We start from the raw sequence: 27070 nt of genomic DNA on the forward strand, positions 1-27070 counted from the left end.
TATATGACTCAGGAGCCTAGGGAGAAAAGGGGGGGGGGGAATTAAAAAAAATAAAAATAAAAATAAAAAACCCTCAAGTCGAGTCAGTCCCATTTCACTGGTCGGCGTTCCCTCGTGGACTCTCCGATACGAGGCACGCCACACACCAGAAAAACCCTTCCTGAAAGCAGCTTTCCTGCAGAGCCTCGCGTCTCTCTGCGAAGCCCGGGGCTAGGCAGTAGCTGCTGCAAAACAGCCCGGGTTGGGAGCCGAGCCCTCGGGGCGCTGGCGGGACCCGACCCCGGAACCTTGGCGCGGCGCAGGCGGGGCGCGGGGGAGGGCTTTGGCGGGGGCGCGGCGCCGTTTCGCCCAGCCTCCGAGCGCAGCGAGGGCCGGCGGGCGGCGGGCGGGCGGGCGGGCGGGCGGGCGCGGACGATGCCGAGGGGCGGCGACGCGGGCCGGACTCAGCCGGGGCGGCGGGGAGGGCGCCGCCCGAGGGGGTAGGGCGGCCGCGGGGGCGCGCTCGGGCCGGGCCGCGCGCCCTGCGCTCCGCTCGCTCGCTCGCTCGCGCCCTCCTTCCTCAGCGGCGGCGGCGGCAGCACAAGGCGGCGGCGGCGGCGGCGGCGGCCGGGCGGGAGGCAGACATGGCGGCCGACCTGAACCTGGAGTGGATCTGCTCGCTGCCGCGCTCCTGGACGTACGGGATCACCAGGGGCGGCCGCGTCTTCTTCATCAAGTGAGCGGGCGGGCGAGGTGCCGCGGGGCGGCCGAGGGGCGGCGGGAGCGAGCGGGCCGGGGCCCCGTGGGTCGCCGCTCACGCCGCTCAGCGCCTGTCCCTTCTCTCCCCTGCAGCGAGGAGGCCAAGAGCACCACCTGGCTGCACCCGGTCACCGGCGAAGCCGTGGTCACCGGGCACCGGCGGCAGAGCACAGGTAGGGCGAGCCGGGGCTGCGGCTCACGGCCACCTGGCGGGGTTGGAGGTGCTCCGGGCTCCGCGCGAGTGAGTCCCGGGGCGCCTTTCTTCTCCGCCTTTTCATCAGCACTTGGAGACGGCGCCCCCTTCCTGCGCCCCGGTCCCCATCTCTGCCCCGACGCCCCCCGAGGACGGCCGACGCCCCTCTCTCCCGGATCGCCCCCGTCTCAGCCCCCAGCACCCTTTAGGGTGTCCTCACCCGCTCCCCCTCGGTGCTCCCGGTACCCTAGCGCCCCCGCGGTGAGGTGGTCCTGCATCTTCGCCCCGCTCCCCAGAGAACTGCCTTCTGCCAAGCAGCTTCCTCCTCCTCCTCCACCTCCTACTTCTCGTAGGTGGGACTTGTGGGTAGGTGACTGATGGAAGAGTTAGGGGTGCTGCGGTAACCCCCCCTCCCCACTCCCGTGACCCAAACGCGGGTGCGTCTTCTCCTGCTACCGGAGGAGCTGCCGGAGTCAGGACGCTGGAGCGGGCGCTGCAGCCAGTGATCCGGGCTCAAAAGTCCCCGGCAGCCGCAGCTAGGCTCCACGCACCACCAGCAGGAGGTGGGCGAGCCAGGGCGGTCCCGCGTGGGGGCATTCGGGCCCTTGTTCCGCGGGGAAACGCATCACGGATTGCTTTGATAGCTTTCTTGAATGTCAAGCGTGAGTTGAGCTGGAGGAGGGCTTGCGGCGTTTTAGTGCTGGTCTGGCTTTCTTTTGTCATTCTTTGTTTACATTCGCCCAACTTGTTTGCCTGGAACGTAAGTGTTCTCTTACCGGCCGGCCTCTATTCCAGGCCAGTGCAGAGGCTTGAGAACAGTTTGGGTCGAAGGTGAGGCGGGTTTCAGCCGCCCTCCTAGTACTTTTCTCTTCAACTCCGAGGTTCTGAGAATCTCCTATTAAAGTTGCCAGAAGGGTGAACAAGCCTGCCTTTTCTGTCAAACGCTAGAGTTGGGTGAAGTGACTAATAATGTGTCCAAATTTGTAAAAACGTGGAGGAGGGAAGGGAAGGCTGCTGTAGCAAGCGTGATGAGGTTACATTTTTAGGGCATTTCTGACTAATAAACCGTCATGTTTCCTAACTCCCGGTGCAGTCTTTAGCTTCAGCCTGTTTTATACACATATTGCAACTTTGATAGTCCATTGCTTTTGTGGATATGGACGCGTTTATTTCATGGAAGACAATATGGGATTAAAGTAACCCAGTCGTTTTGTGGCATTATTTCTTGCTTATTTGGGTTATTTGTGACACCAATGTCTTCTAATTACTCTTACAGATTGAATAACAGTCACATGCCAGAAATGTTTTATTCACTGATGTGATTTTATTTATTTTGGTTTGCTTTACTTTGCTTGGGCTCCGATTTTGTGCACAAATCAGTGACTTCATTTTGGGGATGGGTTATGATTAAGTCCACCGATTGTCATCATAAGCACCATGTGGCACATAAAGATACAGTCATTCACCTGAATCATTCCAACATTGTTACTTGTGAAACTTCACATCTCTTAAGGTCAAGTGTACTGAAACACAGTGTGTCAGTATTCAGGCAATTTTCCACTAAGCAAGCTCTTGAGTTTTCATACTAGATGAACCTAGATGGATTTGGTTATGCCACTGAAAAACACATTTTTAAATAGACAAAATATACCTAAAAATGCAAAGTGCTTCCTGTTTGGGTTTTCTGCCAATCAGTAATGGGTATTTTACGTGGATTTGTAAGACTTATTTTTTTGGGGGAGAGGGTGCCAGAGCACATTCCTTTTCCGCCCTAATCTTTAAAGGGAATAATTATGTCAGGTCACCTCTACTATTGCTGGGACTTTCTTGGTGGCTTTAAATTTGAATTGTCATCTTCCAAATAATGTTGTATTATTTTTAATTTGTAATAATGACTATTGATTTGGCGAGTCGAGATTTTGGGTAGACACCTCGTTAAATGAATGTAGGTAATCCTGAAGACAGGGTAAGATGGGTTTAAGCATATTTTGCAGTCCCACTGAAGTAATACTAATTGAAATGTGTGTTTTTTAGATTTACCCACCGGCTGGGAAGAAGCATATACTTTTGAAGGTGCAAGATACTATATAAAGTGAGTGAATTTTGATTTCTTTTCTTGGTAATTCAAATATTGAGATGAACCTAAAGTTGGATACTTGTGAGTCTAGACACAATCTTAAAGTTCATTATACAGTACTAATTGCATCCTTTATATGCTTATGAGATTTTGAGAGACAGGGTGGTGGCCTTCTTCATTATCTTGTTATTTGCCTGGGTATTCATGGATTCACAGATTGCAAAGTAGGTCACTTTTGGCCACGTTAGTTTGCTTGGTGTTTCTGTACATGTTTCTGTGATATAACATTGTAGAACCTTTCTGACTTTAGCTGTGTGGTCCTGACAGGTTTTGGTTCTTGATTATCTGTGCAAGAACACACACTCTCTTGCACAATGTCTGGGTTTTACTATTCTTAGTTTTGAGGTGAGTCCTCTTAGGTGTATTTTGGCCTGAGCTGTTACTAAGTAGCAAAACTGATGTAAAAGCTGAGGCAGTAACAAAATAAAAGAGTAAACTCCAGACACTGCACAAGCTGTGTTGGAGCAATGTTTATAGTTCTTGTTTAGTTTATTTTAAAATGTCCAAGAGATTGTCTTACTAATACTTGTGTTTGGGTAAAAGGCTTTGAGGAGAGCTTGAGGGGAGAGCTGCTGACTAATGGGTGCAAACCAGTTCCATGGACTCCGGAGCTGGTTGCCATTCTTATTAAAGTTGGTAGTACTCCACACAAGTGAGGTGTTAGAGGTCAGCATTGCATAGGGAAGGTTTCATTCTCCCAAGGGGAATAAGGTGCTTTGTCTTGTTTTAAGTTAAAAACTATTTGCTAAAAGAACTTTGCTTTTGTTCTCGTATAAACATTTTTAGTTAATTTGAAAGAACTGAGTCTTAAAAGAGAATATTTAAACACAAGATTTGGTGATGATTTTATAGTTTATTAACAGTAACAGATACCTAGGTAAAGTTTACAGTGGGCCCAGGCAGTTATTTTTACCAAGTGATTTTTTTTTTTTTTTTTTTAAAGATCATGCCATTACTTAAATTGCTTTTTAAGTTTCTGTAAAAGGATGCTTTATGTAAAATGTCAAGGTATATTTATAGGTGCAGTTACTTTTGAATACAGCAACAGGAAAAGCAGAAGTAAGGTGCAAGAACTGAGTATCTCCGCAAATGTGGTCCTTCTGGATTATTTGTTTATTTTGACTAAGTTTTTTGTTTGACAAACCATACGTTGTTAGATGACCTAAAATAAATGAAGGCTTCAGTAAAAGGAAACCAGCAAGTATTTTCCTAGCAATTATTTTCATTCTGAATTTAAGTGAGCTTGTGTTGCCATGAAAAGAAATGTTTTCTTTTTAGATATAGTACTGATGCTGTAAATAAAGGCAGGATGTTTTTGTTTGTTTGCTTTTGCTTGTGTGTGTGTGTGTGTGTGTGTGTGTGTGTGTGTGTGTGAGAGAGAGAGAGAGAGAGAGAGAGAGAGAGAGAGAGAGAGAGAGAGAGAGAGAGACAGAGACAGCATCTCGCTATGCTCCTCTAGTTGGACAGGAACTCATGGAGATCTGCCTGCCTCTGCTTCCCAAGTGTCAGGACTAAAGGTGTGTGCCATCATAGCTGACATAAAAACAGCTTTGTAATTTTTTCATTTATTCAGCACACTTTAGATCACTGCACATTAAGCCTAGCAGAACTGAGAATAGACTTTAATGTCAATAATATTTTAATTTCAGTGAATGAGTGTGCTTTTAGATGATTGTGATTTTTCATAGTTTAAAATGTTACATAGGCTCAATATGTATGTTTTAATTTAAAACCAAGCTTTTAGAATTTATCTTATTTTACTAGCTAGCCATTTTGATGATATTTTCTTTCATTTTTGAAATTAGAACTAGAATTTTATTTGAGTACCATTCCTATATCACCTTCTTTGGAAAATCAGGACAATATTAGAAAGCTGTAAACAAAAGCCATCCTAAAACTAGTGGGCTAAAAAGAAAGATAGCCAGTAATTGCTTCTATGTAAGTAATTATAAGTAGTTGTTTATATGGTAAGAGCAGTGCATTCAAAATTGGGCACATCTTAGAAATCCATCACACTCTGAGCTTCTTCAAAGATGCTAGCTATTCACAAATAGATGCTGTGTTTAATATAGTTCTTAGGGCTTCACTTTTCTAGCTGTGCCAGAAGACATCTCTAAGATCAGCTATAATTTCTTAGAAACTTCTCACATACTAGACCATCCCATATTAGGGATGCTTTCCCATTCTGATGGTGAAGACTAAATCTCATTTTAATGGTGGAAACAGATCATTGTTTCCCTTTGTTCCTAGTGTAAGAATGCAACAGGGACACTTGTCTGGCCCTTACCTTTGCAGCTGAGAATCTTCCAAAGGGAAGGTAGTCTCAAGGAATAAAGTGATCAATGTTCATGGATATCTTTTCATCTGTTATTTCTTGAAGAAAGGGAGTTACTGAACAAAGCAAAGGAAGAGGAGGGAAAGAAGAACAAGCTGGTATGAGAAATCATAGGAGAGAGACACTGGCCTCTGCTTCCCAATCCTCTTGTGGGAAGTGCCCTTTGTCAGTGGGGACCTGCAGTACTTGAATGCTCAGGGATGTGTGGAGCTCAGAAAGCCTTCCTCTTCTGAGGACAGTGCTGGTGCCTGTTCACAGTCACAGGGGCCAGGGAAGACCTTTCTCTTCGGACGATACTCTGGTATTGATTGACAGGTGAAGGGGACAAGTTCTAGAAGCTGGAGTGTGAGTTTGGCCTTTAAAACAATTTTGGAGGTCAGTCTTCCGAATTTTAAATTAGACAATCTGGAAAAAAACAGCCTTTAAATTCCACCCAGTGGTTACATTTCTCTGAATTTTATTCTATGCTGTTCTGGGAAATTATGGTATTCTAGAAGTAATGAAGATGGACAATTGCAGGAGGAGGTGATGTGGGATACCCGGTAAGGCTGAGTGGTGTTCTAGCTGCTTTGCTGTGGCCTCCATACATCAGCTTTGTATGGATAACTAGAGAGAAGTCTGGAATGCCAGGGTGCGCTGACTTTCCTTTACTGGGTCTGTGCTCACATTTTCCTCCGAAAATGTTTGTGTACATATCATCTTCCCTGCACAGTGTCAAGGAGACAGCTTCAAGGATAAATAGTTATCATTGTCAACCAAGAACCAAGCCGAGTGAAAGTTATATGCATTTAAACAGGGTCACCAGTTTACTTTGTATACTTTAAAAATTGACTCTTTAACATTACAAGTTTACAGTTAGGTTTAAAAAAAGGTTCATAATAAAGAGAATGTATTTATTTTATATTTATTTGTTCAAAAATGATAATTTATGAAAATTCCTTATTTTAAGATTAAATATTTAATTATATGCTTTGACTTTTTTAATGGAAAAACCGATTTTCATTGTACCCTGAGCTAGCCTTTAAATTATGTATATGTCTGTGTGTCTATCTATCTATCTTATACAGAGTTTGAATATTACTTTTCCATATTTTTTTCTAAAACTTAATTCATGTGATTTATCTTAGGGAAAAGGTTAAAAATTATAATAAGTGAATTTGTAACTTAAAGCTTTAAATATTCCATATCCTTACCCAAAATCAAACACAAGCCCACAAAGTACAGAAGATAATCTTATATACTTGAATGTTATTAAACTTCCTGCTTAAGCCTTACAAATATGGCTTAATGACTCTTTAATGATAGGTTACTATAGCTTAAAATGGGATGTGTCATTGACTGTTCCTTTGTGCTCCAAAGCTTTATGGCAGTTAAGTTCAAGTGCAAGCAAATCCTAAGACAGTGGTCTGTGACTGGAGACAGCTGGCTCCTTACAGGTCATCAGGCAGCAGTGAGCGCACCACATACCTACTGTTCACTATGCAGTGAATGCAGATTCTGTGGGTAGCGTCTCATGCTGCTTTTCTCCTTAAATATAAATTTTGACATTTTTTAGATATGCAAATAGAACAATGTATGATTTGGGATAATGAGGTTTCATTTCCATATCCTCAATAGACTCTAAAATGTGGTTAGAATTCCCAAATACCTGCAGTGATGGAGTTTCTGGTATGAAATAGTCATTTAAACTTGTAAGGAAAGGGAAGAAAATAGGAAAACAGGGAATGGTACATATCCACCCTAAGAACATTAGAATATATCGACTATATTTGATATTTAAAATTGTTTTGTAGTTAGGTAGTATAGCTATTATAACCAGATTAAAAACAAGATTTTTGAAACAGTGTCTCAGACTGTAGTTCAGGCCGTCCTAGAACTCTCACTGTGCAGCCCAGTTGGCCTGTAACTCAAGGTGATGCTCCTACCTCAGCCTCCTGGGTGCTGGGATTACAAGAGTGGTTATGACCAGCCGTTTGTCACTAGACCACTGTGATGCCTCTGAACAGTCAGTAGATAGTGCTCTGCTTCCTCCTGTTTGCCAGGAGAGTTTGGACTGTAATGTATAGCTCCTTCTATACATTGAGCACCTTATTCCAGTCCATTAGGTACACAGCTATTAACCCAAATGGAGTTCACAACATATGCCATGCATTAAAACAGGGAAATGTGTAGAGAAAACTTTAGTATGTTTCGTTACTTTTTAAAACATACTTACATTTTTACATATGTATATTAATTATAGATTGACTCTATATCAGCAATTTCTTTTTTAAATTTTTATTAATTTATTAATTCTATATGTATGACTGTTTTGCCTCCATTTATGTATGTATTCCATGTGCATGGCCTGATGTCCACCAAGGCCAGAAGAGGACATCAGTGCTTTCCTGGGACTGGGCTGCAGTGGTTACAAGCTGTCATGTAGGTGCCGGGACTCAAACCTGGGCCCTCCAGAAGAACAAGTGCTCTTAACCACTGAGCCAGCTCTTCAGCCTCCTTGTTACTTTTTTGTTAGTTCCATTTTTTGTGGGTTTTATTTGTTTTTAAACTGATTCCCAAAGAGGCTATAAAGACATTTTTTAAATATTTTTATTTTAAAATAATTTTACATATCAGAAGACTTACCTTATATAGGCCATGAAGCCTTATTTCTAGTCACTAGTATTCAAGTCAATGTCTGTGGGCCAAAATATAAGACAGGGTGCTTGAGAGATGGCTCAGTGGTTAATAGTCTTCCAGAGGACTGGGGTTCATTTCCCAGCACCCACATGGCAGCTCACAACTGTCTGTAACTGCAGTCCCTGGAGATCTGATGCCCTCTTCTAGCCTTTGTGGGTGTCAGGCATGCACATGGTGCACAGGCAGACATGTAGGGAAAATACCCATACACATAAACCAAAAAATAAATAAAAATAAAAAAGGAACAAGGCAGTTAAAGGAGGTCCTACACCATGTGACTCTAAGTTGGTTACTTGGAACATAAGGTATTATTTCATACTACTATTGTGGTTAGGTTACAAAGCAACCCACCAAAAACCTTGTTTAACCTATAAAACCTGTTAACTACTATTAACAGGGTCTTATAACTAGTCCTTCCTGGACATTTACTTAAGGGTGCCTTATGACTTCATCTACTGTTCCAGAAGCTTGAGCACATAGAGGTGGTAGTGGAGACCACCCCGCCACCTCTGAATCTAAGACCCAGTGGGAGAAACAGACATTTAAAACAAAACAAACAGCTGGGCAAGCCTTTAATCCCAGCACTCGGGAGGCAGAGCCAGGCAAATCTCTGTGAGTTCGAGGCCAGCCTAGTCTACAGAGTGAGGTCCAGGACAGGCACCAAAACTACACAGAGAAACCCTGTCTTGAAGAAAGAAAAAAACAAAACAAAACAAAAAACCAGATAATGTAATTTTAAAATAACATTTCGTGAAGGCAGAATACAGTTTGTTGTGACAGATTAGGGAAGTTTACTATAAATAAGTTAATCTTTCATGGTTTTGTTGCCAGCATTTCCAGCCACAGTTAGCTCCTTGATGGATTACATGATTACATTCCCCTTCTTTTTAGCCTCGGGACCTCTACTCAAGACCAGGCCTGCTCATTATTCTCTTGATAAAGTTTAAAGCCTGGAGTCCAGTCAGCTTCTGAGTAAGTGGCATCCATGATGCTAATGCTCATGCCCAGTCTGTAAGGATTTCTTTTGGTTGTTTTATTTTGCTTGATATTACTATTAATTATTGTTATTGTGTATGCATGTGTACCAATGTGGAGGTTGGACAATTGTCAGAGGACAACTTTGTGGAGTCAGCTCTCACATTACCTTTATATGGTTACAAGGTATTGGACTCAGGTTGTCAAGCTTACATCTTCCCGCTCTAGGTGCTTTTTTCTTGCTGAGCCGTCTTGCCTGCTAGCCCATGACATGTAGATTTGTTAAGTGATCTTCCCTCCCCGACAGTTATCAAAGTTGGTGTGTGTTTGGGATGGTGGGAAGGTGACAAGTAGAGACAGGCTAGGAATGGTAGGAAGGCTAGAGACTAGTCGGATGGAAACAACCTAGTAACAACCTTTTCTTGTGTGACCTCTTAGAAGTTAGGGTCAGTGGTGAAGTTGTGTGCGTGACGTCAGTTGGAGTTTGCCAGTTGACAGTATCGTTGTCAGTTGGTGTCAGAAGAATTCTCAGGAGGAAGGGGGGATTTGGTGTGCTGTCCTGGAGCTGCCAGGAGGTCAAAGGACCTGAGTGAGGTAAGCTTGCAGCTGTGGTAGAATTCCAATGTGGTGCTCTAAATGACTGGAGGCTCTGACCTTCTTGAGGAGGACGCAGGCAGGTCAGTGCACTTAGGGCTGGTTAGTCAGGCCTGTTGTCCTAGGCATTCTGTTTCAGTTGTCATTCATACAGCATTCATAAAGCCAAAGTTTCTGGGGAGGTTTTAATTTAAGCAGCCTGGATGAGACAGGCAAAGGTGGACTCAGGGGCAGGCCTGGTTTGTTGCTCTGCTCTCGAAGTTGATGGCTTGAACCAAGCCTGTGGCAGAGGGAGTGGGAAGGAAGGAGGCCATTGATCAAAGATATTAAAGGGAGTTGACAGGCCTAGGAATCCTGCCGAGCAAGGAGATTGACAAAGGAAGAAGTCAGAAACAAGTGGCCACAAGAATGATGGTACCCTTAGAACGAGGCAATATGTGGGTGTAGGGAGGGGAGCCCTGGGTGGATATACTGAAGATGGTTTGATTTTTGCCTTGTTGAGAGAACACAGTAATATTTTAAGTGGCTGAAATCTGGTCTTTACAAAGACTTTTCCTCTATTCATCAGTTACAAACAAGCAATCCCAAGTTTTCTCACCCAAATCCCAGACCCAAGCTAAAAAAAAAAAAAACAAAAAACTGTGTGTTTATTTTTCTGGTCAGGATTTCTCTGTGTAACAGCTCTGGCTGTCCTGGTACTCTCTTTGTAGACCAGGCTGTCATTGAACCCACAGAGACGCACCTAATCTCTAGGTGTGTGCCACCACGCCCAGCTAAGAATTCCATATTCATCTATCTTGTTATTTCTTCAGCAAACACTGGGGTTCAATGTCATGGTTTATGCTTGTAATTCTAGCACTGGAAGCAGAGGTGAGAAAGTCACTGCAAGTTCAAGACCAGCCTGGTCTACAAAAGATCCTGTCTGAAAACAAAAAAAATGCTTCCCTAAGCAAATACAGGGGCGGGAGGTAGAAGACTAGGAAGTGGAGCAAGGCTTTAAACCCTCAAGCTTGCCACCAGTGACTGTGCAGTGAGGTTCCATACCAGCCCTGAACAGTGCCACCTGCTGGGAACTGCAGTCTCAACTTAGGCCCATCAGGGACATTTCTCAGTCAAACTGCCATAATATTAAATTACATATTAAATAAGCATTAATATGGGGCTGTAGAGATGAACTCAACAGTTAAGAACACATACTGCTCACCTAGAGGATGTGGGTTTGGTTCCCAGCACCTGTGTCAGGAAGCTCACAACAACCTCAGCTGTGGATTCAACCTCTTCTCTCCTCAGAAGGCCTTTGAACCCACATGTGCATGTACACATACTGGGGTATACATATACAAGTAAAATTTTTAAATCTTCTTTAAAAATTAATGTCTTTTAACAGTATATGTTAGAATGAAAAAAACCCACTTGTTTAATACTGTTTTCCCTCACTCCAGACAAGAGACACTTATCATGCATGGAGAGTGATCTCGTTCACTGCTGTTTGTAGTCCCTTACCTTATCCTGTCTCGTAGTCTGTCATTACTTGTTGATGGCACGAATGACTTTGCTCATAGCATTGTATTAAATTTTATGCCATTCACAAACCTTGTCATTTGGGTCTTTGTGAAATTTTAATATTCTTCTGTCCATGTGTTCGCCCAAGTTTGAAAGTGTCATTCTGCTCAGGCTGTGGGGAGGGGATGAGAATCTGTCCAGAGATCTGATGTATAACCTACTCCATATAAAGTCGAAACAATGCCGGAGCCCATGAGGCCTCGGGAGACACCCAGCACCCAGAGCATGCCTAGTTGTGTTCACAGTGCTCCAAGTTCAAGTCTAAGTGGAACCACTGCAGTTTCAGGAAAACACGCTCTGCTGAGGGCTGTGCTGCTCCAAGGAGGTAGACAGAGCAAATGTAGGTCAGATCTTGAAATATGGAAAACAGTGGGCTCAGAGAAGCCTGAAAGAAATAGAAAGTGATCTTCATGAGCTGTAGATGATAGACATTTCTGGGCTACTTAGGAATAGCCTCTGGCTATTTGGGACTTACGTTCTAAAGTGGCCAGTAAGTACAGAAGCACCCAATCAAATCCGTGTGGTATTAGCACTTTGAAAGCAGACGTGGTCTCAGAATCGTGGATGGACAATTAGATGTGTGAAATAAACTAAGAGCAGATGGTAAGAAAAGCTTTTTATCCTTCCAAAGCCATTTGTCTTAACACCACAAGGCACAGTTTATTGTGCCTTCTCCATCACTTAGTCAGGGTACTTCTTGTCCAAGTCAGTGACCCAAAGCCAGACGCTGTAACTAAAGAGACTTTATTTCACATCAGCTCCAAGAGTGACACAGTGAACCCTAGGGTCCTCTTCACCTGCCTTTCTTGGCTGCTGAAGGTTTCTTTCAACCAAACCAGAGAGTGTTTGCCTGTTTTCCTGAATTACAGCCTTTTGTTTTTAACCCCAAGGGTCAAGGTTCCTTTTTAGTCAAAAAAAAAAAAAAAAAAAAAAATCCATAGCCTGGAATTTGGCCACTGTGAGTCACATGTTCATTCCTGGGCTGCATGCTTGGCCACTAGTCTCCTTTGCCTGCTGCCCCCCTCCCTTCCTGTGTTTGGATATGTGCTCATGAGTGCAGGTGCTGGCAGAGGCCAGAAGAGGGAGCTAGATCCCATGGAGGTTGTTGCCTGTAACCTAGCTTGGGTGCTGGGAACCAAACTCAGGTCCTCTACAAGAGCAGTACATGGTCTTAACCTGTGAGCCAGCTCCCCAGCCCCTCCATTGTCTCCTCTTAGCTGGAGCTGAGGTGCTGATGTTGGCAAGCCTCTTAGAAGTGCCATGAGAAGTTGGGGTGCAGAGGGCTCAAGTGTCAGAGGCCACCATCTCTTCCCAGGTGGGAGGATGGAGTAGAGAAAGTGTTGTGTTCTGAAGAAAGAATAGAAGTTGATCCTAGACTAAGAAGAAGTCTCCCTGTGCATTTGTGGTGGGACAGGGGTTTCCTCCACTGCTTTTGAAGATGCTGACCACTTAAATAAAATAAAACGTAATTCTAAAGTGTGTGAATACTTGAAAACCTCTACTAACTCTCATTTGCTTTTTAAACTGTGTATGTGTCGTGTGTAACCACTTCTATGACTGAAATCTACATTTATTATTCCTTGAATAGTCATGGTCCAGAGAGAGAGGGGGTGTGTAAGAATTCATCACTGAGATAAAAATATGGCGTTATTCTTTATTCAATGAATTAATCCCAACATCTTTTACTGAAGTTCATTTAAGATGTATATAGTATCAATTTTACTAATTAAATATTAAAAATAAAGCTATTCAACCTAAAATTTAAAATTCAGTAAAAACAGCAGTATCACAAAATCTTGAAATAATTCCTTGCTGGGTTTTTATAGAATAAATAAGTGATATAAAATAACATGTTAAATTTAGAGCAAATATTTTTCTCTTAAATATTCCTCACGCAATGTAGGTATAGCCTAATGATGGTTTTTATTGTATAAATTTGAGGTATATATCATCTTTTGATTACTTAGTGAGATGGTTACTATAAGTAGGCAAATTAATATATCATCTTGTAGATACTTGTGTTGAAAACTGAAAATCTCTTCTCCCAGCAGATCTCCAGTAGATAATACAATATTAATTGCAGCCTTTCAGCATCTAGACTTTTTACATAACTGCATCTCTCCTTTAACCTGTATCTTCCCTATCCATTTTGGTCTTGTATGTTTGACCATTACTGTTTCTTCTCTTTTTTTAAGCTTCCACATGTAAATGGCATCATGCACCATTTTTTCAGTGTATAGCTTATTCCACTTAGCATCCTTGTGGAGGTTTGAATGGCCTCCATAAGCCCTTACACTTAAATACTTGGTACCTAGTTGGTGAAACTGTTTGGGAAGAATTTGGAGGTGTGTCAATGGGAGCAGGCTATGGGGTTTCAAAAGACTCTTCCCAGTGTCCTCCTCTGTTTCGTGGTTGTGTCTCAAGATGTGAGCTCTCAGTTACTGCTTCAGCACCATGCCTGTCTACCTGCTGTCATGCTCCCCATCATGATGGTCATGGGCTCTAAATTGTGAACCCCAAATAAAACTCTTCTATAATTTGTCTCAGTCATGGTATATTATCGTAGCAATAGAAAAGTAACTCAGACAGTCCTCCAGTGTTGTCCATATTGTTGCAAATGCATCAGCATAATTTTCATTGTCTACTTGAACCCCATCTGTGAATTGCCTGATCCATGTGTGTCTCTTGAGTTCTTTGGTTGTTTTGGTTCATGTTATATATGTATTTGCATTTTTGTGTTAAGGATACTTGGCTTAATAGAGGTCTTCAAAGTATTTTGGTTTGTGAGTACTTTGTGAGAGTTTCCTGTATGTACTTTTATTATATGTATATTTATTATAAATTATATGCATGTGTTACTGTCAGTCTGTGTTTTAACATACTAGTTAAGGATTGTTTTTCTTACCTTGCTGAGATTTGAAAATGTGTAATCATATGTACTAATCATGAGCACCCATATAGGAACTCATGAATTGAGTGTACAACATGATGTAAGACCTTTCCTGGCCAGTTCTATTTGTTCAGAAGCTGTCTGATAAGCCAGGGGGTATTGGCCACTGCAGTGAAGAGAGAAGAAGCTGAGGGTCACACCTTTGTTACCATGTTACTTTGATAAAGAGGATCCTGTTAGTGTTTCCTCTGTATAAAGTGTAGAGGACAATTCTTGTGCCTATTTTGTAGGCTTATGATATTATGAGTTAATTTGTCTGAAAATCTGTGAACTGTGATAAAGATAGGGAACACATATGTATTTGTTTTGCAAATTTATGACATTGGGTATCTAAGAAAAATGCATCATTTTCATTTATTCTGGAAAACAGTTGAGATACATGGCTTGGGAATAGTGTGAAATGTCATTTTGTAGGGTCTAAATTTCATGTCTATTTTGTGTCTCCTGAAAGTAAGAACTGTTGCATGTAATACAGTTGAAGATGATGTGGTACACATTTAGTGACGTATTTGGTTTTTACAATGTAGGTTTCTGTTTAAGAAAGACCTATAATTTATGAAAAAGAAATCAACTTAGTTGGTAAATGCCCATACCATTAAACTAAGAACTTCCTTTAAAGAGCAAAGTAGCTATTGTTAGTGTCTGAAGATAAATCACAGGAGCTAGCTTGATTGTTCTCCATGAGTGAAGAATTAAAGGCATTGACACACACTGTATAGTACTTGGAACTGAAGTGGGAACAAATTGAAGGTGGTGTAGATGTACACCCGAGGTGACAGGCAAGGCAGCTTTGAATGGAAGTGTCACTGACATTTGAAAAAGATATTTTTGAAATGAATGAATTTAATAGAATAAGTTATGAGTAGAGGAGTGTAGTTGGAAATTTTCCTGTGTCCCACCTGGCCTGTGGTTGGGACAAATCTCTCCCACTCACATCCTCCAAGTAAGCACACAGAGGCTTATATTAATGATAACTGCTTAGCCATTAGCTCAGGCTTATTACTGAATATCTCTTACACTTAAATTAACCCATAATTCTTACCTATATTTAGCCACGTGGCTTGGTACCTTTTCTCAGTTCCGCCTTGTCATCTTGCTTCCTCTGTATCTGGCTGGTGACTCCTGACTCAGCCCTTCCTCTTCCCAGAATTCTTCTTGTCTGTTTGCCCCGCCTATACTTCCTGCCTTGCTCCTGGCCAATCAGCATTTTATTAAACCAGTGTACAAGGGCATTATCCCACAGCAGAGGAGGTCAGTAGGAGAGGCAAAGTAAAGGAATAGAATCCTTTATCATTCATAAAATAAATAAAAGTTGGAATTGGCAACTGTATAGATCTTTGGGTGTGAAGCATTTAAATGTATTAATACCAGCACTGCAAATATGCTGGAAATCATGCACTCATGTGCACACTCTGCTGGTTGGCACAGGAAGAACCCGTGACCAATGATGGTTTGAGTAGGCTGGGACTTAAAGCTAGGGTCATGGGCCAAGCAGGGTCACATTCCTTCTGAACCCTCTCCTCTGTTCTTCTTGTATTCATGGGACAGCCCCATAGGGTGGGAAGCAGGTCAGAAAAATATGCTTTCCCAGAGGAGTGGGAAGGACAGAGGCATGTGGATGCTTACTATATCAGCTTTCAAAATTAACCATTTAGCTCTCGGGGAAGGTTAGAGATGGTGCTTAAAACAAATGGAAAGCCTTTGTGAATTTGGAAAAGTATTCCCAGAAATTACACAGAAATATCTGAAAGGATGCTTGTAAAGGAGCAAAGAACTGCATATGTGCAGGAGCCCCTGGTCCTTCTGGCCTCACACCTCCCCTGCTGATTTCCAGACACTCTCATGAACAATGTTGAGCATATATGCTGCTTTTTTTGCTTTGTTATAGCAGATTTACAAACAGAAGCTCTGAGCTTAAAGCTAGCTGGGTAATTGGTGGAAGAAGTAAAATCTGACAATGTTCTAAGTCTTTCCTTAGTGGAATGGTTTCTGTCTGGCTTCTTTAGTGTCATGGAAGAAGATTGACATTAAGTATTTCAGTTACTGATTTCAGTTTCTCAGAAGTATTAATGGGGAAAAGCAATAGGCTAACAGGGTAGAATAGATTGAAAGAGCTAGAGTTTTGCCCCATCATCTATTTATTGCTGTATCACAAACCATAGAAAAACTCAGTAGCTGAGAACAGAGGCATGCAGATCTCTATGAGTTCGAGACCTGCCTGGTTTGTCTGCATAGCCAATTCCAGACCACCCAAGGCTATGTAGACTGTGTTTTGGGAGGAAAACAAAACAAAACCAAAAGAAAGCGTACTATACTACCGTATGTATAATTCTGCATGCATCCTTGGGGTGATGGGGAGTTCTAGTCTCTACTGAGCCTGCTCTTTGTGATGAGATCTTAAGTAAAAGGTACTTCTGATATTGGCTGCTTCTGATGGCCATTATTAGCCTCTTGAATTTGTAGTTTTGTTTTCTGTGGTTTTATTTACATCTGTGGTCATCTGAGTATGAAAATATTGAATGGAAAATAACCAAAAATAAACAGTCCATCCATTCTGAATTGTTCGGTGTTCTGAGCAGTGTGATAACATTTTGTGCCGCCCTGACCAGGACATGAATCCTCTTTTGCATACTGTCTTCATGCTGTATATGTTACCTTCTTGCTAGTCATTTAGCACCGTCTTGGTTATAAGATCACCTGTTATGATGTCAGTGACTTTATTCAAGTAACTCACTTTTAGCAGCCTCATGCTAAATTATGTCGACTTCATTCTTTTTATTTCATCTCTTCAGTAAGGCATTGTATTATCTCATATCATCATAAGAGTAACTGAAGTAAACTAAGATATTTTGAGGGAATGAGAACCATATTCACATAGCTTTACTTATCATATGTGTACACATGTGTCCACACATACACACATGAGAACACACAGTCTATACAGGGTTTAGTAATACCCACTGGGAAGTCTCAGACTGTGTCTTCTATGGAGAAAGGGTCCTACTGTATTTGGGACTATGGGAATGGTTTAACTCTTTTTCAGGTAGTCTCTGATTCTCTAGTAGGCCAGGCCAGGCCAGCCCAACCTAGCTATCGCATAATGAAAGGCATACAGGGGCTGGAGACATGGCTAATCAGTTAAGATCATTGACTGCTGCTCTTCTAGATGACCCAGGTTCAGTTCCTAGCAACCATGGTGGTCCACAACCATCTATAACTCCAGCCGAGGGGTTCTAATACGCTCCTCTGGCCTCCATGGGTAGCAGGCATTCATATGGTAGACCAAAACATGCAGACAAAACACCTATACACATAATTTTTTTTAAGTTAAGAAAAGAAAAAGGCATACAAGTAAAGAACACAAGCACAGGTCTCTTGAAGCCTAGGCTTAGTACTGGGGTTGTGTGTCTTCTGACCTCTCTTGTCAGCAAGTGATAGTCTGTTTAGCTCAGCTCTTTTTGTCCAGCTCAGACTTAGGGTGAGAGGTGAAGTAGATTGCATCTTTTGATGACAGTAGACTCCTGCCACAAAGCTATAGATTCGAAGAGAAAGGAAGAAATGGAACACTTCAAATCTCATAGCATATATGGAAAAATATTACTGACCCGCCCCCCCATCTCAAATACAGGATTAAACTGGATAACGGGCTCATTGCTGACCATGTGCTTCTTTTACATAGAAATTAAATGTGGACTTTTTAAAAAAATTATTCATGCTTATAATTCCTAAGCCCTATAGAACAGTTGTTGTGTTCTTTTGCTGCTATGTATAATGGCCTCGGTAGCCTCAGTGTCAGCTATTCTAAGGTCCAGAGTGGGCCTCAGTGCTTCTTTTGAGCCTGAGTTTCAGTGTTTCAAGACAGTTTCTAGATGATATCAGAGCTCTACCCATACCTACAATATAGTGTGGTAACTGGGTACTTGTCATGTTAACCCAGTTTTATTTTCCCTGTAAGCATTCTCCCTCAGATTAAGGTTTTATTCACCCTTTATTCTTGCTTATTTGTCTGGTGATGTGAGTTTCCCAAGAGTGGTGATAGCCTTTGATCCTGGTCATCAATAAATTCTCAAACCTTACAATTGTGCTTTTCTCACCTAATGAGATTTCTATTATACACTTTGTGATTAAAATAAAAACAGCTTGTTAGAATACCACATGCTAAACCCTATGCCTTCAGTACACTGTAGAAACTTCTTGGGTGTTTATTAGTCATAGGGGAGGTCAGAGAAAGTGTATAGTTGAATCCACAAAGGTTTTACTCTGTGAACTCAATAAGAAGTAGGCAATCTGAAGAACATAGAGAAGGACAAATTTGTTAACAATTAGACTTCAGACTTCAAAGATGGGGTGTGGAGTAAAAAGAAATCTAATGGATTGGAGTAGAAATTCTCCCCAAGTCCGGAGAAGCTATATAGGAGTGTAGTTAAGCATGCATACTGGAGGGTGAAGTAGAAGTGTGATGTGGAGTGGTCACTGAAATTGTGGTTATATGTGTCAGTTATGGGTGTAATGGGGCCTAAAGAAGAGGACACGCATGCTACAGGTCTAGCAAGACTTCAGGGGATAGAAAAAATATGAACTCTTTGAGACAGTGCATTAGTCCTCAGAAGAAAGTCATGGAGAGTTAAGATGTTAAGATGGTGTCCTAAAAGAGGCTGAGGATACAGGGACATAGCAGAGTGTGGTAGAGAATGGAGCTGTTCTATAGCTGGTTTCCTTATAGGCTAGAGTTAGTCTGGACAACAGGTCAGAGAAAGTACAATGTTCTGTAGGGCTAATATGGGATCAAGAGGTGGATTGGGAAAACCAATGGAGATGATGATGGGCATTGATTGACTTATAGATTCCTAGAGAAAGGATCTACTGAGGCTGAAGTCTCATTTGCTAAAGGGTGGTGGTCATCTCAGGAATCTCAACTCTGTTCCTAGTGGGTATTTAGGTAGATCTGTGAACTAACATACTAAATATATGCAGCCTTCAACTGTCCCAGTGGATTGCAAAGTCTGCAGCTGATCAAGTCCCTTTTAAACAGTGTGGTATTTACCTGCAGCATATACACCCCTTCCTGTATATTTTACATAATCTTTAGATTACCTAACTACCTATTGGTAAGGACATATGCATTAATAATCCCCTGTATTGATTAAGGGATAATGACAAGAAAGACTGTATGTGTTGAGTACAGACATAGCCATCATAGGCCTCGTGATGTAGCATATGAGTAAGACTTGAGGAATAGCGCTCAAAACAAGTGCTGGCGAGACCAGGCATCTGTGGAATGATGGTAGTTGTAGTGAGAGGCATGTCTCATCTCTTCCCTTGAATGGACTCAGCTTCTTGCTCACTGTGTGGCAATCACAGAGCATCTTTTCCCATGATGCTTTCTGTCCATAGCTGTAAAATACATACATAGAGGACTGACACTAAATTCATTTAAGATCTTTCATGTTTTCTCTGTTTTTTTTTTTTTCTTAAGATTTATTTACTATGTATACAGTATTCTGCCTGCATGTGTCTCTGCAGGCCAGAAGAGGGCACCAGATCTCATTACAGTTGGTTGCTGGGACTTGAACTCAGGACCTTTGGAAGAGCAGTCAGTGCTCTTAATCACGTAGCCATCTCTCCAGCCCCATCTCTGTGTTATTTTGTAATAACTTTTTTTAAAACTAGGAATGGCATTTTCTAAATGTGAACTATTTAAAGATGTCAAACATTAATAATATGTGCAAATACTGAAGGGTAGTTTAATTTATATAATGGTGGTAGTTATTAAGTAAATTAAATCTAAAATCTAAGGATCAGGATTTCATGTTTATATTTTCTATTCTTTTGTTAGTTTCTTGCATCAGTGTTAACAGTGGACGTCTTCTGTGTTAATATTTAACCTTTTCCCTTGCTCTTCTTTTAAAAGTTCACATGTGCTGAACCAGAGAGACTTTGGTAGCCTTCCACCCCAAGTTGGCTAGTGCAGCAGTGACGAAGTGGAAGGCTACAGATCCCCAGAAACCCCCAGGAGGCAGTCGTTACAGAAAAGGCTTTGACCTGGCTAAGCTCATGGACAGGGACTATGAAGAGTAATTAACAGCAATTACTTTCTTCCCTCCACTCTTTGGTCAGACTTGTTCCAATGAAAGTAGTAAGACTGGTTAAAATAATCTGTGTAATTAAGCTGCTTGTGCAATGGAAGTCAGGCTTTATTTTTTGTTTTTAGTTTGTACTAGAGAATGGAACCCAGGGCCTTGCTATGTTAGTCACCTTTCCATCAGTGTGACAAGGTAACTAAGAAAATTAACATATAAAAACGGAGTCTAATTAGCACTCTGTTGTGGAGGAGAACACTGACTTGAAAGCAATTTATGGCAGGAAACTTCCCAGTTATTGAGGGATATCAGGGCAGGAACTTGATTGAAGCAGAAACATTGGAGGAATGCTGGATACAGGCTTATTCCCATGCTCATGTGTAATCGGATGTTTCCTGTCCAGACCACCTGGTCCCAGATAAACACATAACAGCTTACATTAATTACAAAATATTTGGCTGATAGCTCAGGCTTGTTACTAACTAGCTCTTACATGTGAATTAACCCATAATTCTTATCTATGTTTAGCCATGTGGCTTGGTACCTTTTCTCGGTGCAGCATTCTTATCTTGCTTCCTGTGTCTGGCTGGCAACTCCTGAGTCTACGCTTTCTTTCCCCAGAATTCTCATAGTCTGGTCAGCGTTTTATTAAACCAATTCAAGTGACAAATCTTTACAGTGTGCAAGAGCATTATCCCACAGCGCTCATGAGCAAACTACCTTTCTTGAACAGCCCAGGCCCACCTTGCCTAGGGATGGTATTGCCCACTGTGGGCTGGGCCCTCCTACATCAATTAGCAACTGAGAAAATGACCCATAGACGTGTCCACATGCCAGTCTGATCAGGCAGTTCTTCAGTCCAGCCCCTCTTCCCAGATGGCCCTAGGTCTGTGTCAAGTTGACAGCACGAAAGGTGTTTGGGGTTTTACATTGTATTTATGTTATGTGTATGGGTGTCTTGCCCTTGTGTTTGTCTGTATACCACATGCAGACCTGGTGCCTGCAGAGGTCAGAAGAGGATGTTGAATCCCTGGAACTGAACTTGTACCTCTGAAAGAGCAGCAAGTGCTGCCGAGCCATCTTTCCAGCCACCCAGTTTTTATTGTTGCTCCTTTTGAATCCTCCTATCTTTTTCCATTGAGTTTCTTTCTTTTCTTTCTTTTTATGAGTCAGGGCCTCATTATATAGCTCCAGTGGTCCTGGAGCTCACTGTATAGATCAGGCTGGTCTTGAACTCACAGAGATTGTCCTGCCTTTCCTTCATGGGTGCTGGGATTAAAGGTATGCACCACCATGCCCTGCTCCATTGGACTACTTTATACCATTGGCTGGCGTTCAGTAGAAGCAACTTGCTTTCAGACTTGGAAGTTAATGCTTTTAGTTTCCACCAGCAGATGTTTTTTGAGGATTAGGAAAAGATACAATTTTTAGATGAAAGGAACTCTCTACTACTCCTAGTCTGGGGAGAACTTCTGTAATGAATGAATGGTGAATTTTATCATATATTTATTCTGTATTTATTAAAATAATTTCCCCTTTTTAATGTGCTGCTTCAGTGAAATGCATGGCTTTAATCAATAAATTTGATAATCTTGACTCTCATGTTGATAAGAGAAACTGAATTTGGTTATGTTGTACCCTCTAAAAATTAATAAACTTTGGGCTGGAGAAAGTAATTACTGAAGAGGACCTGAGTTCAATTCCCAGCACCCACATCAAGTGTCTCACAATTGCCTGGAACTCCAGCTTAATGGAGCTGACACCTGACTTCCTTGGGCACATGCACAGACACACATACATACACATAACAAACATAAAAAATAATAAACTTTATATGTTAGGGTTAGGTTTAGCAAAGTTGAACAAAAGGTATAAGAAGTTCTGCACATCATGCACGCCTTCCTCTGTTGTTGATACCATGCACATCAGACTTGGTGTACATGCATTGTACTTCCTTCTCACTCAGAATTTAGTGTATTGGAGTTGACACTACAGTTAGCTTAATGGACTATACTAACTGTATAAGGATAGGTCTCTACCATAGTGGTATACAAAATAGTACCATTGCCCATTGTCCCGAAATCCCTCTGTGCATTGCTTTGCTGGGTTTGTTTAGAATCTTGCTGTTGAAAGTAGTAATCAAGTCATCAATCATATAATTTCCTTCTCCTGTATCCTCATTTTCTTGGACATTTAGGTTGTTTTGACCTCAGAACAGGAGGTGGGGGTGTCTGCCCTGCTCTAGAAGAACTGAAAACTGGAGTTGGTTACTTTGTAGTTTGACTGTTGTGCTGACTTTGTTTCCTCTGTGCGCTGTCATATTTTAGAAAATTGTGTTGGTGCACATTAGTAGAGAAGTGTGCGAACTTTGGCTTACTCATCAGCGTGTACTCAGTGTTATGTCAGCAGAAGAGGGTCTCTACCTCCAGTAATGCTACGACCTTGTACTTGGTATGATTGTAAGATTTCGGTTTTGTATTATTTGGTATTTACTATAATTTTTCTAACTCTTTACAAAATACATAATTGTATATATTTACAGGGTCCAATGTGATATTTTGAGAAGTGTGTAATAAATCAAGAGTAATTAGCGTGTATATCTCATGCATTTATTGTTTCTCTGTTAGAAACATTCAGCATCTATTGTAGCTATTTTGAAATAGACAATAAGTTGCGAATTACAGTCACCCTGTTGTGCTAAAGAACACTGGAGCTCCTCCACGTGACTGCAGTGTTACATCCATTAGCCACCTCTTTCTCCTCTGCTTGGCTCTAATGTTGTACCCATTAGCCACCTTCTCTCCCTCCCTCCTCCAATTCCTACCTTCTGGTAATCAGTATTTTCTGAAATACTTTTTTTCTTTTTAAGCTTTCTTGTGATTGAGAAAATGTAATTTGGTGCCTGCTTATTTCACTTAATATAGTGTCCTCCAGTCACCTTAGGATTTCACGTAGTCCACAGTGTAAGGTAACCTTAACTTCCTCTTCCCCTTCCTAAATCCCCAAGTGCTGGGTTCACAGGCATGCACCACTACTCTGATCTTCCTGCTTATGCAGCTAGACTTCTCTCCTGGTCCAGGAATCTTTGTGTTTTTGTTTATTGGTCTTGTGGTACTGAGGATCAACCTAGGGCATTGCATATGCTAAGCAGGTCTTTCTACCACTGACCCGCAGCCTGTCTTTCAACAAAGTACTTAAGAGATGTCATAGGGAGGGGTGGAGAGATTGCTCAGGGGTTAGGAAAGAGTACTTGTTACTCTTTCCAATGACCCAAGTTCAGTTCCCAGAACCCATGTCAGGAAGCTCACAACTGTCTTAACTCCAGTGGATCCAGTGCCTCTGGCCTCACTTACATATACCCACATGCAGATACACACCTATACATAATTAAAAATAATGAAAGCAAATCTTTTAACAAATGTCATAGGAGTTCTTCATCCTTATCTAAAATCTGGTGTCAGTTAGAAAGATCTCAGCTCTGTATTAAGCAAGTCGGGCATATTATTAAAATCGCTGTTTTTCCTGGTAAAGAGGGACCTCCAAGGAGTGCTACCTGGTTTGACATGACATAAGTAAACCTGACATTCAATGCTTCTGAATCATGAGCCTAAGCAATTCTCTTTAGTAGGAGCTCCTGCTGGGAATGGTGGAAAGGCAGATGCATTGCTGTTAAATGCCCAGATCTTGCTTTTCCCCTTGGGCACCCAAGTTGGGATTAGCACCAGACTGGGGATCAGAACATCTGTGAAGCAGAGGAGGAAATAGATACGAAGTTTTTAGAGAAAGTGTGAAAGATTGACTTCTTATATTAGATATTGATTTATAGGGTTTCTCAGGAAAAACCATGTGATACGCTGGATAGGCATGGTGGCACATGCCTTTAATCTGGGAGGCAGAGATAGGCGGTTTTCTGTTAGGTCGATGCCAGCCTGGTCTACAGAGTGAGTTCTAGGACAGCCAGGGCTACACAGAGAAACCCTGTCTCAAAAAGACAACGAAAGGAAAAAGCCATGAGATACTGGTGAATCCATACAAATGACATTGGATTGCTGCTTTGTTCTTAGTAGAGGCTCAACAGGCATGATGAGCCTTCAGGTATTTCTGGGATCTGAAGCAACACTGCCCTTAGTGTACTTGGCCGGGCTGTGACTGCTTATTTCTAAGGCCTAAAGCATGGCTTCCCCCAATAATGTTTTCACTGTAGCTTTGTCATGCATTTCCTTGATGTGAACTCTTAGGATGAAATGCAGTGTTGGCAGGCTTTTCTCTTTATAGAACATGAAAACTGTGCACGCAGTTATTCAAATGTGAGCCCTGTGTCTGTCAATGTTCACTGTGGAGATACAGTAACAATCTTACATGGTAGCACTCATCCTTTCAGACATCAGAGAAACAAAATCTTCTTTCCTTCAGAGAATTTTCAGCTACAAAGAGAAAGTGTTTAAAAGTCCAGATAAACATTCTTTTTTACCTAAATTGGAAAAAATGAGATTATGTCAAATAACCTGCCAAGTACAGGGCCTACAAAGATGAGCGGCACAAAGTCTACAGATCCTTGGAACCTCATAATGCATATTGGACCTTGAACTATTTACTATATTTGTTGCTAGACACTATGGGAAAAATATGTTTCGTGCTAAGACTTGAGGCTGGCCTGGTACTTGCTGTGTTGCCTGGGGTAGCATCAGACTTATAAATCTGCCTCAGATTGGGTTATAGCAATGCAGATCATATCTGACCCCTACTTTACCCTGTCTTCTGCATGGATACAAACCAGATTTTGTTTGAGATTTTGAGGCCAGAAGCAACTTTCCTTTTAAGTTTTTGTCCCTTTGGTTTGTATGACAGCTGCTGCTTTGGAGCTCTTAGGCTGCTAGGTGTTTCTATGCATGATCTCCTCCGTTGCCCAGCATAGTGACTTGGTCACCACTGAGCATTTATTTAGCTATTAATATATAAGCATTTGACCCTACAAATAAGGAGACAGAGCTGAGATTCATGTTCAGGGTGAGTTAGAACCTTGAGTTTGTTTCCCATCTAAAAAGATTCAGGTTGTACTTTGTGGAAAAATTTCCATCTGCAAAAAAAATCCCAGCAACCTCAGATCAGAACTGTTTAAGGGAAGAAATTGTATCTGTAGTAAACATGCACAGACTGCCCCTTGTTGTCATAGGTCATGGAAACCATGGCACTGGGTAAGGGGAACTGCTGAACTAACCAGCTCAGAACAGCAGTACAGGTCTGAATGTGCTCAACTATGGAATCATTTTATATTACTTTTTAAAACTGTTAATCCCAGTGATTGAGAATAAGACCACTACCACAGTTTAAAGCCAAATTTGAAGCAAGCTTTAATTAAATCCTGGCCAGGTGGATGGGCTCAGGCCAGGTCCATACCCAGGTTCTCAGGAAATGGCCCAGAATCATGTATGGCAAGGGCTTAAGAAGGAAAACCCCTAATTTTTTGCATTTCCCATCAGGTCCAATCAAAGGCAAGTATATATCCTGACTATTTCCTGCCTAGTACCTCCCAAGCACATCTGGTGAGATGGGTCAGACAAACTTGTTTAGGAAAGTGAAGACATGTGGCTTGTTATCTCCCATAAACAACAGCTTCCAGCATTTCTGGAACTGTCTGTCCTTGAATAAATGCTTGCAGATCAGAGGCATTTTTGTGTCATTGATCTCTTAGGCATAGTAATTTAAAAAAAGAAATGTAACTTTGGCTCTCACACTACAATGTCATTTGATACAACCATTATCATAAACCTTGATCAAATTTATGATGAAGTTTGAAAAAAATTAAGACCATAAAATTAGTTTTCCAGTTGATGTGGTTCCTAGAATAATTATGGTAAAGGAGGCCATTTTATTCTGATGACATGGGAAATTGACTAGCTACATTCAGCAAATTGTATGACTGTCCTTACCTTATTTCCTTCAAGTTCTGGGCTTCTCACTTTATGGCTTTCTATTTTATAAGAGGAAACAGTAGTAGCACAGTTAGCTAAAGTAAAGTGCTACTCCCTGGGGAGGTCTTGCCCCACCTCCCTCCAACCGTCTCCCAGCCTCCTGGTTCCTGTGGTGACAGTAGAAGTCATATGTAATCTTTAGAAGGTAGATAACAGGACAGTTTGTTGTGGTAATCCAGTGACATAGGCTGACCCTCAGATATCCCAGCTTTTTTATTGGTCTTACTGCAGCACAGTGGGTTGGGCTTTAACTGGCTCGTCCTTTGTATGTTTATGTTTTAGTCACTTGTAAATAGACATTTCTGTCGTCCTCTTTGAACTCCAGTTATGAGCTGCTCAACTCCTCTCCTGTGTGATTCAACTGATGTCAGTACAGTTTAGAACAGAGTCCAGAGAAATGACTGGACCCAACATCAGACATAAACCAATGTTTTCTCATGTGCCTTTGTTTTCTAGTTGGGTGCAAATGGAAGTTCTCAGGCTCTATTATAGAAAAGGCTTGTCGTGGTTCTGTAGGACAGATTAAACACAGCTGGGGAAGTAGTTCGTCCAGTCTTGCAGACACTCACCGCCCTCTGCTTATTTTCCTGTTTGTATTCCTGGGAACAAACAGCTGGGCGTCCATTTTATCTTTATTCCTTTACTTAAAATGTGACTCTCAAAAGAGGTAAACTGGGCTTTCAGACTCAGAAAAAATTGCTTTCTCCATTTGTTATTCACTTTTTCAGTTGAAATGATGATGTATTCGTTGTACTAAAATACTGCTTGAAAGTTGCCCACCGTCCTCCACTGTAGATGCCAGAGGCATGTGCTTCTGTCGTCCTCACTGTAGGGCTGTTCTCATCTGCCCTGCA

General features: G+C 41.8%; 1 protein-coding gene across 36 annotated transcripts in view; it reads left to right on the top strand.

The window, feature by feature from the left end:
* Positions 1-575: 575 nt before the first annotated feature.
* The window catches only part of Plekha5 (pleckstrin homology domain containing A5), a 181521-nt gene continuing 155026 nt past the window's right edge, over positions 576-27070 (top strand). For 35 of the 36 annotated variants that reach the window (XR_004944550.1, XM_036182506.1, XM_036182503.1 and 32 more), the window contains exons 1-3: positions 576-715; positions 832-911; positions 2966-3023. Coding sequence is in view for 35 of the 36 variants with exons in the window: in XM_036182506.1 (XP_036038399.1) it covers positions 624-715; positions 832-911; positions 2966-3023 (230 nt within the window). In the remaining variant the exon portion in view is untranslated. Of the gene's footprint in view, positions 716-831; positions 912-2965; positions 3024-8973; positions 9039-27070 lie in introns of those variants that run through there. The other variant, XM_036182541.1, reaches the window with a different exon arrangement.

The sequence above is a fragment of the Onychomys torridus genome, chromosome 3, assembly GCF_903995425.1.
Source record: "Onychomys torridus chromosome 3, mOncTor1.1, whole genome shotgun sequence".
Classification (NCBI taxonomy): domain Eukaryota; kingdom Metazoa; phylum Chordata; class Mammalia; order Rodentia; family Cricetidae; genus Onychomys; species Onychomys torridus.